General features: G+C 44.0%; 1 protein-coding gene across 2 annotated transcripts in view; it reads left to right on the forward strand.

Moving 5' to 3' along the window:
- Nucleotides 1–15209, forward strand: part of epha4l (eph receptor A4, like) — a 62485-nt gene extending 47276 nt beyond the window's left edge. The window contains exons 9-18 of one of the 2 annotated variants that reach the window (XM_085380214.1): nt 792–847; nt 1308–1421; nt 1955–2140; nt 5467–5528; nt 5994–6203; nt 6314–6463; nt 6840–7036; nt 9202–9360; nt 10858–12146; nt 14131–15209. In XM_085380214.1, coding sequence (XP_085236340.1) covers nt 792–847; nt 1308–1421; nt 1955–2140; nt 5467–5528; nt 5994–6203; nt 6314–6463; nt 6840–7036; nt 9202–9360; nt 10858–10972 — 1249 coding nt within the window. In that variant the 3' untranslated portion in view covers nt 10973–12146; nt 14131–15209. Of the gene's footprint in view, nt 1–788; nt 848–1307; nt 1422–1954; nt 2141–5466; nt 5529–5993; nt 6204–6313; nt 6464–6839; nt 7037–9201; nt 9361–10857; nt 12147–14130 lie in introns of both variants that reach the window. The other variant, XM_085380213.1, reaches the window with a different exon arrangement.
- Nucleotides 15210–16398: the final 1189 nt, after the last annotated feature.

Consider the following 16398-nt stretch of genomic DNA (forward strand, 5'->3'; position numbering starts at 1 on the left):
GGGACTACAGACAGAGAGAGGGAAAGGTTGAAGATGTGTGTGAACACTCCAGCCAGCTGAGCCGCGCATGACTTGAGGACGCGGCCGGGAATCCCGTCTGGACCAGTAGCTTTGCGCGCGTTCACCTTCCTGAAGCACTTCCGCACATCCTCCTCAGACACAGTGTGCGCACTGACGTCATCCGCGGTGCGCACACTGTCCGGTCTCATGGTGTTCGCTGCGTCGAATCTAGCGTAGAATACGTTTAGATCCTCACACAGAGAGGCCGTGGTCTGCGGTGTGCTGGTTTTCCCTCTAAAGTCTGTGATCGTGTTTAGTCCCTGCCACATACTCCGAGGGTTGTCAAACTGTTGCTCCACCCTGTCCCTGTACTCACGTTTGGCTGCTTTGATCGTCTTCCGGAGTTGGTAATGTGCGTGTTTGTAGTCCGATGTGTTCGATGTATTTACTTTACAGACATAAATGTGCCACACATAAGCAAGAAAATGAGCTTGCAAAAGGTTTTAACTATTTTTAAAGGTTTTATCATAACATGATATTTTAAATCATCTTTCCTGAGAGCTTGAAAAAAGAAGGCAAGTGGACTTGGGGCAAAAGACACATGAACTGGATGATTGAGAACCCACAGACAATTAAAATCCTTGTGATGAGCATTGTTTAATTATATTAAAAAAGGAATATCCATATCTCATCTTATATGTATAAGATATAATTGTGTTCTAACTTCCTGAGATTTGAAGCTTGATTCCCTGCCATGAGTGATCATTCTGCTTTTCTTTGCCCCCTAGAAGGAGTAAATACAGCAAAGCCAAGCAGGACTCTGATGAAGAGAAGCACTTACATCAAGGTAACTCATAGTTAACACTCCGCCTACAGACCTTATAATTGTAAAACATTATTGCTGTCAGGTATGCTCATGTGCACAAATGAAGCCCATAAAATGGGAGGAAAAACAAACTGTTTTGAAGTTAATGTACTTGCAACCCAACATGCTCCAAACACCTCATTATCAAGTCATCAGCATTGTTATTTGTGTGCCACAAAAATTTCAAGTTAATGAGCTCCATCTTCATCGGAGTCAGCCATAGTGACATGAAAAGCGCTGGAGTCAGTGTGTGAAGCGAGGTATGGAGAGAAGAAAGGAGGAGGAGGAGGAGGAGAGGATCCATAGAGGAAGGCAGCGTAGCCTGCAGCACGATGGAAATAAAGAACAGATGGAGAGTAGTAGTCGGAATAAATTAACCTTCACTTTTTTTTTAAACTTCCTTCTCTCTTTGCTTCCTTTTTTTTCAAACTTCGTTCCCCAGGAGTGAGAATATATGTTGACCCCTTTACCTATGAGGACCCCAACCAGGCCGTCCGTGAGTTTGCCAAAGAGATCGATGCCTCCTGTATCAAGATTGAGAAAGTGATTGGCATTGGTGAGGAGATTTTTTTTTCCTACATTACATGCATGAATACCTATTGGAAAAAGATCACATTTTGTATTTGTTTCATACAAACACACCTTTCTCTGTGATATGTGGACTTTTTGTGGCCTCTTTGAGATTAAAATCCATTGTTTTCCCAGACTTTAACATGTGGCTTCTGGCTCTAGAGAGGTCAACAAGTTAAAAAAAAAATCAACAGTGGCTAAATACGTTGTCCATGCTATTCCTTGGGCCAGAGAAAAGTCATCCAATGACAAAATAATAAAGAGAAAGAATCAATATCCATTTCCCCCTCTCTCTGCTCCAGTGGGTGGAGGGAGGAGGGGGAGTAAAGGATTAGAGACCCTGATCAATGTTTAAAGTGGAACCTTTCTAACCTACAGACACACACACACACAAACAGACGTGTAGGGGCACACTCTTTTTGATTTGATTTATAGTCTGTGGATCAGAGTGCTCGTGTATCAGCGCTTCACATTTTCATCTGTTTTTTTTTTTTTTTGCTGTTCTTGCTGTTGATTCAGGGGAATTTGGAGAGGTCTGCAGTGGACGCCTGAAGATGCCCGGCAAGAGGGAGATCTGCGTGGCCATAAAGACTCTGAAGGCTGGCTATACAGACAAGCAGAGGAGGGACTTCCTGTCCGAGGCCAGCATCATGGGCCAGTTCGACCACCCCAACATCATTCACCTGGAGGGCGTGGTCACCAAATGTATGTCAAGGATTCATTTTTACAGAATGTGTTTCAAATGAGGGGAGGAAAGTGTTTTGCGCAGGTGAAATTGCTTCTGGAAATTGCAATAATGCTTAGCTCACACACATACAATTACTATTATATTCTAAAAGGGCAGTCATTTCTGCTGTCTCCCTCGAAAAATGTAGCAATAAATCATCACAAAGTGCAGTTCTGGGTGACTTTGGAGAAAGGTGAGCGTAGGGACAAGCCTGTTTTTACTCACACGCCTGCGCACTAGTGTATATCTTAATGCTTCTGTGCGGACATTTTACAAAGATTTCACAATATTCTCAGATAAATGCGTATTTTTGAGCATCGTCCGCACGTCCCATCCTGGCTTATCCCCAGGTGGGTTTCTGTCCAGATGGAAGGGGTCCAGCATTGCCGTGGAGGGGGAGGTGGTTGTAGAGGTAGCTGGGCAGTTGGGAGAGGGGTGGGTGTGGGAGTCTAATGGGCCCAGGAACAGGCCCTGTAGCACGGCACCAGACTCATTAATCATGGTGTCAGCTGTAAATGTGTTTGGGGTTAGGGAGTGATACCCTATCCCTTCTCTATCTGCTGCTGCATGGCCACAAAACACTGGCCAAATCTCCCTCCTCCTGCCCTCAGTGCTCTCTCCGTTTCTCCCCCTCTTTTACACCTTCCCCTGATGTTATTTGTTCGGCTATAGGTATGTGTGTGTGGGTGTGTGCTGTGTGTGTGGGTGTCTTGTCAGCACATGCCAACATCCGGTACCTTTCGATTGCATGGATGTGCGCCTGAGTGTTACCATGTAGCCTCGGCTACATGTGCCTTAATGTGTCGTGATACTGCTCATCTCTATCTGTGCTAGATAAAACTGCCATTCTCACTGTAGAACACACACACACACACACACACACATATATATGTATAGATATACCCACACACAAACATGCAGCCCAGCCGGAGCTGAAAGTGAACAGCAGCACAGGCAGAATTGCTTATCACCTATCACACCTCACATGGCGGGGAATGACCTCTCAGACCTCGCAGCGGCGGCGTGAGAACGACAGAGAAAAAAGGCGGACAGATGGAGAAAGGAAGAGAAACCAGAGATGAGCTGCTGCCAGGGAAGGTGCAAATAGAGATGCCGGACAGTTAGGAGCTGATGGATGAGAGGAAAGACAGGGCGACGCAGAGAGAGGGAAAGCAGAGGGTGCTCGAGCTACTCAACCGGAGGCTGAAAACAAAAAGATGGGGGGGAGGAAGGAGCGACGCAGCGGTGACAAGAGAGCTGGAGTGAAAGGACGGCGAACCAAACGCAAGAAGGGCGTCCGAAAACTCCCACTCCACCTCCTTCCACTCTTACTTTTGAGAGCTTGACACGAGGTTTGGGCAAATTAGTCCTTCACACTTGAGTGTGTCAGTGGAATCTATTAAAAATCCATTATTTGAATTGCGCCCCACTCTCCATTACAATCAAGTTAAAAGGAATTCTCAATCTGGCCTCAGTTTGCTGGCATGTCCAACAGAGCCAATTAAGGCTTATTAATTATGGAGGAACTCCAAATAGGGACTAAAATACATAAATGTGCAAAAATCTCTCGCTGAAGACTTGCTGGCTGTGGTCCACCATCTTGAAGGCTATATTTAATGTTTCTATCACGTTGGTGTGTAATTAAAAATCGAGCATCCATTAAAGCTTGAAATCAGACGTGATGTTCTTAATGGGTGATTTACATGAAGTAAGAGCGTGCTGGTTTTTTTTTTTAAAAAGGTCCGCTTTTAAAACCCAGATCTTTGTTTGCTGCTAACGCCAGGGCCTCCGGAGGACATTTGCCCAACGTTCCCCCAATATTGTCCCCCTGACGCGTTTTTTTTCCCCCTCTGCCATCTCCCTGTTTTGTTGGCAGGTGATAATCGGCCCACTGGTGGGTTCCTCGCCCAGAGTTCATTGCCAAAGGCGGCAGGGCGTATTCAGTAAACAAGTAATTAGCATGCAAATGGACTGGAAGGAAGAGGGCGGGGCTGGGAAGGCGAGAGTTTAAGGTCGCAGGTCAGACTCTCCTCAGACTTGATTGCGGAGCTGTCAATCACCGGCGGCCCTGAGGCAGAGGCACGCAACAAAGGGAACAAAGATGGCTGACAAAGACGGCCCCCTCTGCTCTCATACAACTTTCGCCGAACTTCCTCTTTTTAGGGCATCGCCGGAGTGCCCCGTAATTAATGGAGTGCCAATCACGCAGCGGGTAAGGCAGTGACTGACGGCCTCTTGGCACGGCCAGAGACCCGCAGCAGAGCAGAGGAACTTCACCTTCTCAGCGGGCTTCTGCAGCTCTCGACATTCTGCTGGAGCACTCGAGAGGCTTCATACAAGCTCCCCTTAAGGCGGAGGCTTTAAGTCAGCAGTTTTCTATAAGGCTGTAAGCTTTTAAGTCCACCTTAACTGTGCCACTCGAAATGGAGCACAAAGAGCGACGCTGTTCTAGGAGGCGAATGTGTGGCAGCACTTTTCAGCATGTGTTGTTGCCGTGGCTGGTTAGGCACCAGCTTGCTGCAGTTTTGGGACAAAAACAAGCGGGTCGCCCTTCCTTTCCCTTTTTTATCTCTCTTCTCCTCTTATATGCCCCTCCCTCCCTCCGTCCTAAGAGACAAAGACAGACAGACAGAGACCCACCAGGGAATGTCCACCCTCCCCGCCGCCTGCCCCGGCTCAGATAAAGACGCAGACGCTCCCCCAAGAGAGACAGAGAGGGATGGGGTGAAAAAAGGCCAGAGAGGATTGGCAGGGTTCACGGAGGATAAAAACGAGGAGAGGGAATGAGCGAGGGAGGAGTGGGGGGAAAAAGAGAGCAACAGAGATGAGCTAGCAGGAGAGTGACAGATGCGTCGAAAGTTGGCAGAGGAGAAAGAGGGCAAAGGGACAGTGAGTGACAGAAATAGCGAGTTAGGGGGATTCTGGGTGGGTGACTGTGATGAGACTTTGGATAATACGCCCAGAGTCAGATCATATTTGCATAAACACAAGATGGTGTGTGTGTGTGTGTGTGTGTGTGTGTGTGTGTGTGTGTGTGTGTGTGTGTGTGTGTGGTGTTTTGTTTCAGTGGAGATGCCTTTGCATGTTAAGGGAAAAACGGGGGACGTCAGGGCAACGGTAACACACAGCTAATTAAATCACTATGGGACAGAGATGGATGGCCTCACACACACAGACACACATGCATTTTCCCTGGAGAGCCCCCTCCTGCTGCGTTGAGCTGTGATGTGCGTCGTTTACCTCTATAATCATCTGCCTTTCCTTCTCTCACTCTTATTCCCACTCTCTCTCTCTCTCTTTCTAGGTAAACCGGTGATGATTATCACAGAGTACATGGAAAATGGATCCCTGGATGCATTCCTGAGGGTAAGTCATGCGTTTCTGTCTCCACACACACGTGTTCATGCGTGTTTGTGCATCAACGCTGATCTCATGTTATCCACCAAATTTACAAGTGTCGGTTCACAAACATTCGCACTTTGTCCTTCCCATTTATCGTCTCGCTTTTCTCCTGACAATGAGGTTGAAACAGGTGAAACTTTGTGTTTCTCAGGTTCACAGCACTACAGGTCCACTATACATCTTAACCAGTTGCACAGTGCTAGTTAAAGGGAGATGTGGAATGGAGTGGACTTTTTATAGGTCTTTTCTAATCTTACGGATCTTTACGCTATAAAGTTAAACCTTAAGACTATTACTTATTACTATACCCAATGAGCTATTAGGAGTGACCCTTCACAAGTGTCCCTGTATTTACTTAGCAGACATTTTTGTCACAGTGTGGACATTTAACAGTAATAAGGATGAGCGTTTCTCTTTTTTCCCCCGCAGAAGAACGACGGTCGGTTCACTGTCATCCAGCTGGTCGGCATTCTGCGTGGCATCGCTTCCGGCATGAAGTACCTGTCAGACATGAGCTACGTCCACCGTGACCTGGCCGCTCGCAACATCCTGGTTAACAGCAACCTGGTGTGCAAGGTGTCCGACTTCGGCATGTCCCGAGTCCTGGAGGACGACCCCGAGGCCGCATACACTACCAGGGTGAGTGCAAGCATGTTTGTGTGTTGGCGAGCATCTGTCTGACTGAGTCAGCGGGCTGTCTGTACCCTCACTTGTCGGCTTTCATTAATCAGCCCAGCTTTCAATTACAGGGAGGAAAGATCCCCATCCGCTGGACGGCCCCGGAGGCCATCGCTTATAGGAAGTTCACCTCGGCCAGTGACGTGTGGAGCTACGGCATCGTCATGTGGGAGGTGATGTCATACGGCGAGCGGCCATACTGGGACATGAGCAACCAAGATGTAAGTCAGAAGCAACGTAATCATATGCAGATAGTCATGAATAATGCACAGGGTGAATTACTGTGAGATATTAAGGCTGGGTAATGTCAAACAACTTTATAAGAATGCTTCATCATTTTAACGTAGTTATACAATTACCTGCAGCTGTGATGAAACACCAGCAGAGCGTTCCTCTTCCTTATTGCAGTGAGCTCACATGTGTGGTTCCACTAATTATGAAAAAGGGAAAAAAAAAGATAATGTATTGTGTAGGTGTGTAAAGTACAGTAATTAAGAAAAAAGTTATAAAAATGACAAAGTAATCAAACTGCCTGAAGTTTTTATAACACTTCTGCTCAGTCATAAAGTCTTACAGCCACATTTATCTGCTATCCAGGTGATCAAGGCCATTGATGAGGGCTATCGACTGCCCCCGCCCATGGACTGCCCCGTGGCACTCCACCAACTCATGCTAGACTGCTGGCAGAGAGAGAGGGCCGACCGGCCAAAGTTTGGGCAAATAGTCAACATGTTGGACAAACTGATCCGCAACCCCAACACCCTGAAGAGGACCGGGGGAGAGACCACCGTCAGGTGAGAGGAAGGAGAATGACGCAAGGGGCTGAAAAGAGGAAGAGTTTTCAGTTCCGTTTGTGCTTTGGAAAATGAACGATGACAGGAAATATCATAAGGTGATGGTTGAGTTAGTGTTGAGTGTGTTTTCAGAGGATATTTTAATCTTAGCAATGAGCAGTCCCAATATTGGTCACACAGTCTCGGGCTTAAACAGTATCAGTCCATATGCATAAAAGCAGGAGAGTGAAAATAAAATAAAAAGCAACATCTTAAAACAGTTTTCTCTGTCAGACTTCTAAGATTGCTCTGATTGCGTAATAGGAATTAATTATTAATAATCAGCTTGCTGCCTTGTGGCTGTTAAGGGAAGATCGCTCTGGAATCCACTGAATGAGCTAATTAACATTATCAGGAAATTTGACAATTATATAGGTTTATTACACTTAATTTAAAATAAATTGGCAATTGTGTTACAGGAATTTCCCATTTAGTTTAATTAAACAGCCTGGAAATGTGCTAGTCACACATTCACTGCCACATTTGCAAAGTACAGCAAATTGTATAAAAGTAATACAAATACTGTTTGGATACTTCAATGGGTTATTTTCTGTTTGGGCTCTATGATGGTTCTCGAGGACCGGCCAGCTGCAGGAAAATGAGAGCCGTATGTTGAGAGTGGGCCTGAGACAAGTTAAGATGCTCTGTGTGAGAGCAGAGTCTGAGAGTGAGGTGACTGCCTGCTGTAACACGTGCGTTCACCTGTCAACCTCGATATCACGTTGACATTCATAATTAATGCATCTGTATTTTATACTCTTCATCATCTGCTTCTCGTCTACATACAGTTCTGTATGAGAGCATCAAAATTTCCATAACACATAATATTTGAGAAGCCACACCAACGTACTGACACGCGCACACACACAGCGTCCCACTCTGTCACCGCTATTTACATTCACCATTAAACATTATCTGCCAGCACCGTGTGGCTCGTTACAACGCAAACAACCTCCATAATGGCTTTCTCTGCAAACTAGCTTTAATGGTGCTTTACACACAGGAATCTAGGCGCTCTAACAGGGGGAGGAATTACAACGTTACACCGAGTTAAAAACAAACACGACCCTACGTCTCCAACACCATTACTCTTGAGCAGCCAAACGTGTTAAGGATGACCTTTGTGTGTTTACAGACTCGACGCAGGCCGACGGGAGTCTGTTTGAGTTTAACGAGTGTGCGAGCGCACACGAGCGGGTTGCGCGATCGCACACAGATGCGCACTCCTAATAGGATACAGCGAGAGCAAGCGTGGAGTCTGTGTAGAGTAATTAGCAGAGCTGAATCCTATAACTGCAGCTCTACGGTTACAAAAAGGAAAGAAGAGTATGTGTGTGTGTGGGAAGGTATCCCTGCGCATAATCTTTTCCACCTACTTAGAAGTGACGACTTAATAAAGAGCCTGACATCCAGTTCTCACAGCTCTACTCGACATCCTTTTTAAAAAGGAGAGAACGATAAAGAGGCCGAGAGCGCAAGACTTACCCAAGCGGGACAAGTGTGACTCAGACTCACCGGCCTCGTGTAAATGTTTCACAGCTGCTGCCACAGAAAGGGAGAAAGGCAGGGAAAAAAGAGGGAGGACAAATATGCTGATGAATATCTGAATGTGAAGAGGGACTCCAAGCACACTGTAAAATTCACCGAAGTGTGCCCAGGTTGTGTGTTTTCCGTGAAATAAGGATTAACTAACTGTATCGGTGACACCAGAGGAGGAGCTGTGTTTGACTTGGCTCAGTTTTTGGGTGCAGCCTGCAAAATACAGACACAAAAAAAATACAAAATTGCTAAGCTGACACATTTGGTGTTTCAATCAGGGAGGACAAGCTAGGGAGAAGTGTAGCTCGGTGCTTTTTACAGCTTGTAATTGTCACACATTTTTGACACTACAGCACAGAAGCATAGTTAAGAATTATGGAATAATTCCCGCAATGTGGCCGTTGCTGCAGTTGAGGTGAATCGGAGGTAATCAAAGATGGAGATGATTATGCTTCAAGTAAAAAGCACTTGAACAACTGGCTTTCATCATCTACATGCAAACAGCTGCATACAGTGCAGTAGCTTTAAACACAACGAGGAGTTTGATTTCGTGAAATAACCTCGTCACTTTTCTCCACCTATTACAGGCCCACTACCACCCTGCTTGAGCCAGGGAGTCCCGAGGTGTCCGCGGCTGTGGGCACAGTGGAGGACTGGCTGCAGGCCATCGGCATGGAGAGATACTGCGATAACTTCACGGCCGCCGGCTACACAACTCCAGAGGCCGTGGTCCACATGACGCAAGAGTAAGCACTTTGCCCACAATCATACTTTTACCATGCTGCAAGTGATTTTGAAGGATGAGGAGAATGAAACAGAAAACTAAAGGAAATGCCAAGCATCACAGTGAAATAGGAAGGTTTTTGTAAAAGTAGGCAATTTTATGATTTTTCTTTAACTTGTTACGCTATTATTGAGTTTGTAATAGCTCACACAAACCATTACAAACAGTTTACAAAGAGGGTGCTGCACCACCTCCTTGTGATTGTTTTGGTTACTAGTGGGTCGACAGGTCGCTCTTAGTTTCCATGGCAGACGGTGACTTGTTTGCAAACACCCACTTATCTACCACAGAGCAGAAGAAAAACCTGCAAAAGTGTGGCACAAACCGGAAACAGAGTAAGTGAAAGTTGTTTCAAAAGATGAAACATCTACTTTTAAGATGAATGGTCTCCCCTTTCAGTTTGCCATCCAGTTTGCAAGTAGTTGGTGAGAGTTTGCAGGCAAGTCAGTGATTTCCACGCAAACTACCCGTGCCTGCAGGAATATCCTCACAACCAAAACAACTGTGAAGAGGTTTTAGGGCAGCATTACAAAGCTGTTTGGGAACACAGTTGCCAACTGGCTGGGGCAAGTGGTGTCACTGGGATCCTATTTAGACATTACTAGAGATCTTAGGAGACATGATTAGCAACAACTGTGTTTATCTATTATTTTATGACAAAACGGTGAAATCACATTTTCTCATTAAACCTTTTCAAAGAGAGACAGATTAAAACACCTTCATAAATATAAAGCTAAGCTGAGCATAAGACATGAAAACAGCCAACCTGCTGTTTCCAAATGTAACAGCTTAGAAACATGTTGTGTTCATACGCAAACACTCGGTTTTACGTCAGGCAAAAATAAGCTAATTTCCTGAAATAATCCTGGCAAACTGTGCTTTTAGAATTTACACTAAAATAAGCTAAGCTAGTTTTCAAAAATAATTCAAGGAATTAAGCTACTATGTTACCTCTGCTTCAGTTATATATGAACTAAAATAAACTAAATGAATCTAATCCAGTCACCTCAAATAATTTGAGCACACTGCTAGCGACTTAACTTTGCTTCAGATGTTAAGGATAAGCTAAGCTATGCTAGTTAGCTCAAGTAATTGGAGCATGTTTTTGGCTGTTTCCCTCTGCTTAAGTTTTTAGTCAAGTTAAGCGGTTCCCCCGGTGTCTCTGCTTCATTTTTAGCACACAGTTTCTGTTATCCCCTTATTAAGGTATTCTGTGACACATTTAGAAAGGAAAACATGAGTTAAATTTGTCACTTCTTTATTATATCCACATTTTTCTTCTGCTAAGATTACACGATTAGAGTTGCCGTGTTGGCAAGTGAAATTCCTTATACAGCAGTTAAACTGTCAGACCAGTTTCCACTGGTAGGCTGTAAAATTCATCATGTGGATCAGACCTCCGTGTGCATGTTATTGTTGTCCTCGGTCCTAAAAGGCCTCTTCTCCCAATCCTTTTCAGGGACATGGCACGCATAGGCATCTCCTCCGCAGCGCACCAGAACAAGATCCTGACCAGTGTCCAGGGAATGCTATCCCAAATGCAACAGATGCAAGGCAGAATGGTTCCCGTCTGAGAAGATTAAAACAAAGAAAAAAGGAAGCAAAACGACTTTGTTTCTTATGAAAAAAAAAACAAATAACAAAAAAAGATTAAATATTAAAAAAAGAGACAAATCAACTATGAAGAAATAGTTTACCTCATCCATGCACTTTAAATTGGATCTAAAAGAAAAGAAGACATTGATGAAGAAGGGAAAAAGTGTTGCAAATGGCACCTTTTTTTCAAAAATCATACCTTTACCTTGCCCTTTTAGTTGTTTTTGGAGAATGGGACACTTCTATCTGCAGCATTTATGGATAGATGGAGGGGACGGCTGGAAAAGTGCTTCCGAGAGGCCAATCTGGAGTGCCTTTAATGGTCTGGAATGAAAAGCGGGGGAGGGGGATCGTACCTTTTCTTCCTCCTTTTGCAGAGAGTGTTATTTCTGGAACTTTCTCTCTGGAATAATCCACAGAGCATTTTTTTTTTTTTTGATTTTCTGTGTTTATTGTACATGAATTGTTTCTGTGGGACTCAGAGGCTGCCCCGGCCACCATTGTTCTCTCTCTCAGCTGGAACTGTTTGATATCTTCCAGAAAAAATGGACAATCCTAGCCGTCAGATATAAACAGTGAATCTCTGACAGGCTGGGGGTTGGATTCTTCGGGGGGGAGGGGGGGGGAGGGGTCAAGATGGCTGTGCAGGGAGGGCTTATTTTAAGGAGCTATTTGTGTTGCGTTTTTTTGTTTTTTGCTCTGTTCTGGCCTGTTTTTTTTCTCCCAGATCGCTGTATTATGTTGCCCTCAGGACATTTCTGAGAATGTCTTTGATCTTCCAGAGGAGCCTTTCCACTCCCCTGTCTTCCCAAAAAAACAAAAACAAAAACAAAAAAAAAAAACACAGTCAAAAAAAATAAATAAAATCCCACCCTGCTACACCTTCGATAAACACGCAGTTCGGATTCTCCCATCCATCTCCCCACGTGGATCGAAGTCCCATCCCCATCACTACTGCAGGACCAACCAACTCTTCCACACCACTTTTGACGGACGCCCGTTTGGACCACATGAGTTGGTTTTATAAGCGGAATGTGAGATGAAGAAATTTGCCAAGACGTTATCGGACACGGGGGGCAACAGGGATGCAGAAAGAGTCATCAGCGTCAGGAAATATTCAAAGAAAGAAAAAGAAAACGATGGAGGATCAAGGTGAGAGTTGACAGTCTTTTGTTTTCATTTTGTTACCAAAACTTAGCAAAGAAACAACTCTATTAAAGAAAAGAAAATACAGACATTGGATTAAAGCTCCCTTTATTATCGAAGTGTGCTTCTAATATAACCACAGAGTGTCATTAGATCCCCCTATCACTGGCCCCTCAGCTCTAGAAGCCGTGTTAATTAACAAGCAGGTTGCTCCACCTCAGGCAGCAAGAGCGGATCAATAGCCACTGGTCTGTGATCAGTCTGCGGGCCTGATGCCTCTGGCATATTAATGAGAAAAATTTATCAGCGGCTGACTCCCATTGAGCCTGACAGAGCCCAGCAGAGCTCCAAGGCACTTTCCAAGAACGAAGAGAGGCGCTCTGGGGTGTTAACTTTCTTCTGAGCCAACACACCAGCACGTTGTCACGGTACCAGAGGGTCCTAACGCAGGGTCTTAATTAATTTTGGCATATCAGATGCTACGTACTGCTCTCTTGTTGGTTAACCCGTGGCCAGATTTATTTGACTTTTTTTTTTTTAAATAATTTGAGCATCATAATTTATGTGCATAAATTAGCACTTGCCCACAAGGTAATAAAGTGAAGGTTAAGCTTACACAGTTCAAGGCTTAGTTTCATTTATTCAACACTGATTTATTGGACACAGCTACCACTTTGATACTGGTAAAGCAGTATGGATGTGAAACAGCTGACTGTCCTCATTGACAAGAGAGAAACTAGATACCAAAAGTAATTGTTCATATTTTACGTGAGTACAGTGCCAGTTAAACCCCCAGATGCAAACCCCCGTCTGGTTCTGTGATGGAAGGTTGTTAACACAGTGGAAAGTAAGATGAACCAGATCTAGAAAATGAATGTTTACATGTAGGCGAGTGGAGTAAAAAGTCCCTACTTTCTGAAAAAAGCCAAACTATCTAACACTGTGTGCAGTATTATGGAAATCCTAAACTTCTCAGTGGCATTTAAGTATACATTCAACTCAATTCAGTTCTATTTATGTATCACCTCAAGACACTTTGTATTGAGGCAAAGACCCTACAATAATTCCAATAAAGAGACATGTAATAAATATCTTTAAAGAGAATGTTTCAGTTGTCAGATTGGCTCAATTAGGAGTGTTTTCATACTTGAGGCAAATCGATCAGTTGTAACATGCAAAAGATCCTCGGTTTAAGATTGTGAGGAGACACGGATCCCTGGGAGGGTTGAGTCAGGAAGGGAATCTGGTGTAAACATTTGATTTATCTGCTGTGGTGACTCCTTGCAAACAAGTGAGCAGCAGAACCCTCACCAGCATTCTCTCAAAAACTCTGTTATTAAAAGTCGAGTGTTGGAACGTTTGGTTACTTCTCGCTGCGTTTTAATTAATTAATTTTTGTCTATGCAGGATTAGCCAAAGCTCAAGCCGGTGTAGTCGCATTGCTTGTTTTGTCTTAGCAACACACCAGAAGAGTGTTTCTGGTTTTGTTACTGTATATGTGTGACTATATACATGTTTTGTTACACAGGCAGTTGTTTCTAATTATTAGTGTTTCTTATTATATCAGTGTCTATCATTTATTAAAGATCTTCTTGAACGTGTGGTCAATCACTTCTTGCCTGTGAAATGTTGACAACTTTACAAAGGAATTAAATCGTTGAGTTTTTGACGTGCGCCAATAAGTCGAGGGCATGTTTCATATATTGTGCGCACAGAGCAACATGTGGCACGCAGAAGTTAGTACACTTCTTGCCTGGAAATCCATATTTCGCCCCCTCAGGCCGGCAGTTCGCAGACTCTGGACGCTCTGGCTTTGGCGCTCGGTTTTTGTTTAGCAGATGAGTCGAATGTTCCATGGAGCTGGAGCCGGAGAGCAGGGTTGTTGGTCAGAACTGGATGCCAAGCAGAAATTGTTTATGTTCTAAACCACCGTGACTGATGCAGCCTCTCATTCCTCCTCCTCTTTTTTTTTTTCCTCTTTTCTTCCCAGCTGCTGCCGTCCATCACAAACAGGATCCCATCCTCGCTCGCTCCCTCACCACAACTGGATTTCTTCCCCGCTATTCCTTCTTTGTCTTCCTCCTCCTGGCTACCCTTCCACTCCTCACCGACACAGAGATGACAAATGTATACCCCCTCGAGCGTCTGAGACGTCCGCTGTCCCTCAAAACACGTCAACTTGACAAACTCGTCGCCGTCCATCAATCCGGCCCCGCGCTGGAATTACTCTGAATGAATTTAACAGCATCAAAAAGAGAACAAAGGAAGAATGTAAAATAACGGAGGAGCCCCTCTTCAGCTGATGACGATGATGATGATTATTTTTTTCCTGAAAGTTTGGTTTTATTTTGTGTGTTGTTTTTTGCTTTTTTTAATTATTGTTTCATTCTGTTTGCATGTAAAGTAACAAGAGTTTTATTTGAGCGAATGCGATGACGAGTGTGCACGTGGGTGTGTGCGTCTCTGTGAGTGGCAACGTCTTTGAAGTACTATCAGTAAATGTGTCTGTTTTCATGCCACTGTGCAGGAGGAGGAGATAACAGAGTTGTATAGTTTTTGATATTAAAAAAAAACACAAAAAAGACTTTTTTCTTTCTTTTCTTTTTTTTTTTTTTTGCTTTTTTGTGTCGTCTAAAAAGAAAAAAAAAGGAAAAACATTGTAAGGTGTGTCGGTCATGTTGTGCAAACTTTACTCAGCAACAGCATTTGTTAAAACAACTTTCATGGAATCCGACCCATTCCTGCTCCGGCAGCGACGACGGCTTGTGAATGGACACATGGAGACTACAGAGCTGCACGTGACTAACGGTCTCCCCGTGCGTACAATCGCATCAATCTGGACCTCAGACTACTGCGAGCCCGTGACAAGTCGAGGAGGAAACGTTGGCGCCGTCTTCTCCACGTGGATGTGGGGTGGGAGGGGAGAACAGATTCTAAATGACACACCTTTAAAGAAGCAAGTGGCGTGAGGAATATGGTGTCTAAGGAGGGAGAACTGTTTATGCTTTTTTTTGTTTTTTAATTTTGTTTTTTAATTTTGTTGTTGCTTTTTTTTTTTTTTTTAATATTCAGACCACAACATACAGTTACAGGTTTAACGATGGATATTTTGCTCATTTATCTCTTTAAACTATACTTATGTGAATGTTTTGAACTCGTAAGTGATGCTTCATGTAATATGAAAGAAACACCTCCATCCTTAATACAGCTCTACTGTTTCCTTTTTTTTTCTTTTTTTTTTTTTAGCAGTGTGTTTTCGGATGTTGGGGTTATCTGTGGACAAAAGGACCTGTTTGGAAATATGCAAGACATGCTGGGAAAGAGAATGAAACTAGAATGTACTGTAAAATACTTTTTTCCTTTACTTAAATGTCAGATGATTTAAAAAGAAAAAAACCAACAAAAAAAATCAACAACAAAAAGCAAGAGTTAATGTTTGTCAATGTATGCCTTCCGATGCCATATGATCTAGCCATGTAGATCTAACATTCTCTCAATCTTTTTTTGTACTTGTTTTTTTTGGGCCGGGGGGGGGGGGGTCATGGTCATGATTTTTTCAGTTTTTTTTCTTTTGCTTTGTTTTTGTTTTGGTCAATGAACTCTAGGTACATGTAACTTATGTCATTTATTTATGTCCTTTTATATCTAGTTTGTAAAATAATAGCCTAAAGTGAAGAAAAATAATGGGGTGCCAAAGTGCATTCTTATTAAAGTAGAAAGTACATGATGATCGTTGTGCCTCTCATTTATGCGTGCACGTACGTGGCGTTCCCTTCATCTGTTGTTGGAGCTATTATGCCCGTAAAGGAGAGCTGATAACCTAGCTATCACACATGGAGCACCGTGTTACATGATTGGGTGTAATTGATGGCTTATGTAACTAAAGGAACGGGCCAAGGTAGCACATCAGGCAGATTCGTAGCTGTGGCCCGTCTGTTGGCAGTTTGTTCGCTCTTCAGCACACGCTCAGCAGATATCATGACTCTGGACAACTCCTCTCGGGCCAAGAGGCAGCAGCAGGGGCTGCTCACTTGGCATACAGTATGTCTATTAATGTGTGTGTGTATGTGTGTTTAATCAGAACAACATCTGCTTCCTGCACTCATTTCCAGCAGCGATAAACCACTGATTGTCCTCAGTCTTTGATAAGGGCCGAGGGGTTGAGAGTGGTGGTGGGTACAGTTTCAGAAACAGCTTGTGTGAACGTTGAGCCAAGTGGCATTTTACACGTTCCTTGAGCCATCACCAGCGCAAGGCA

The sequence above is a fragment of the Rhamphochromis longiceps genome, linkage group LG14 (assembly GCF_057381845.1).
Source record: "Rhamphochromis longiceps isolate RC_006_pf linkage group LG14, R_longiceps_female_GT1.1, whole genome shotgun sequence".
In the NCBI taxonomy this organism is placed as follows: domain Eukaryota; kingdom Metazoa; phylum Chordata; class Actinopteri; order Cichliformes; family Cichlidae; genus Rhamphochromis; species Rhamphochromis longiceps.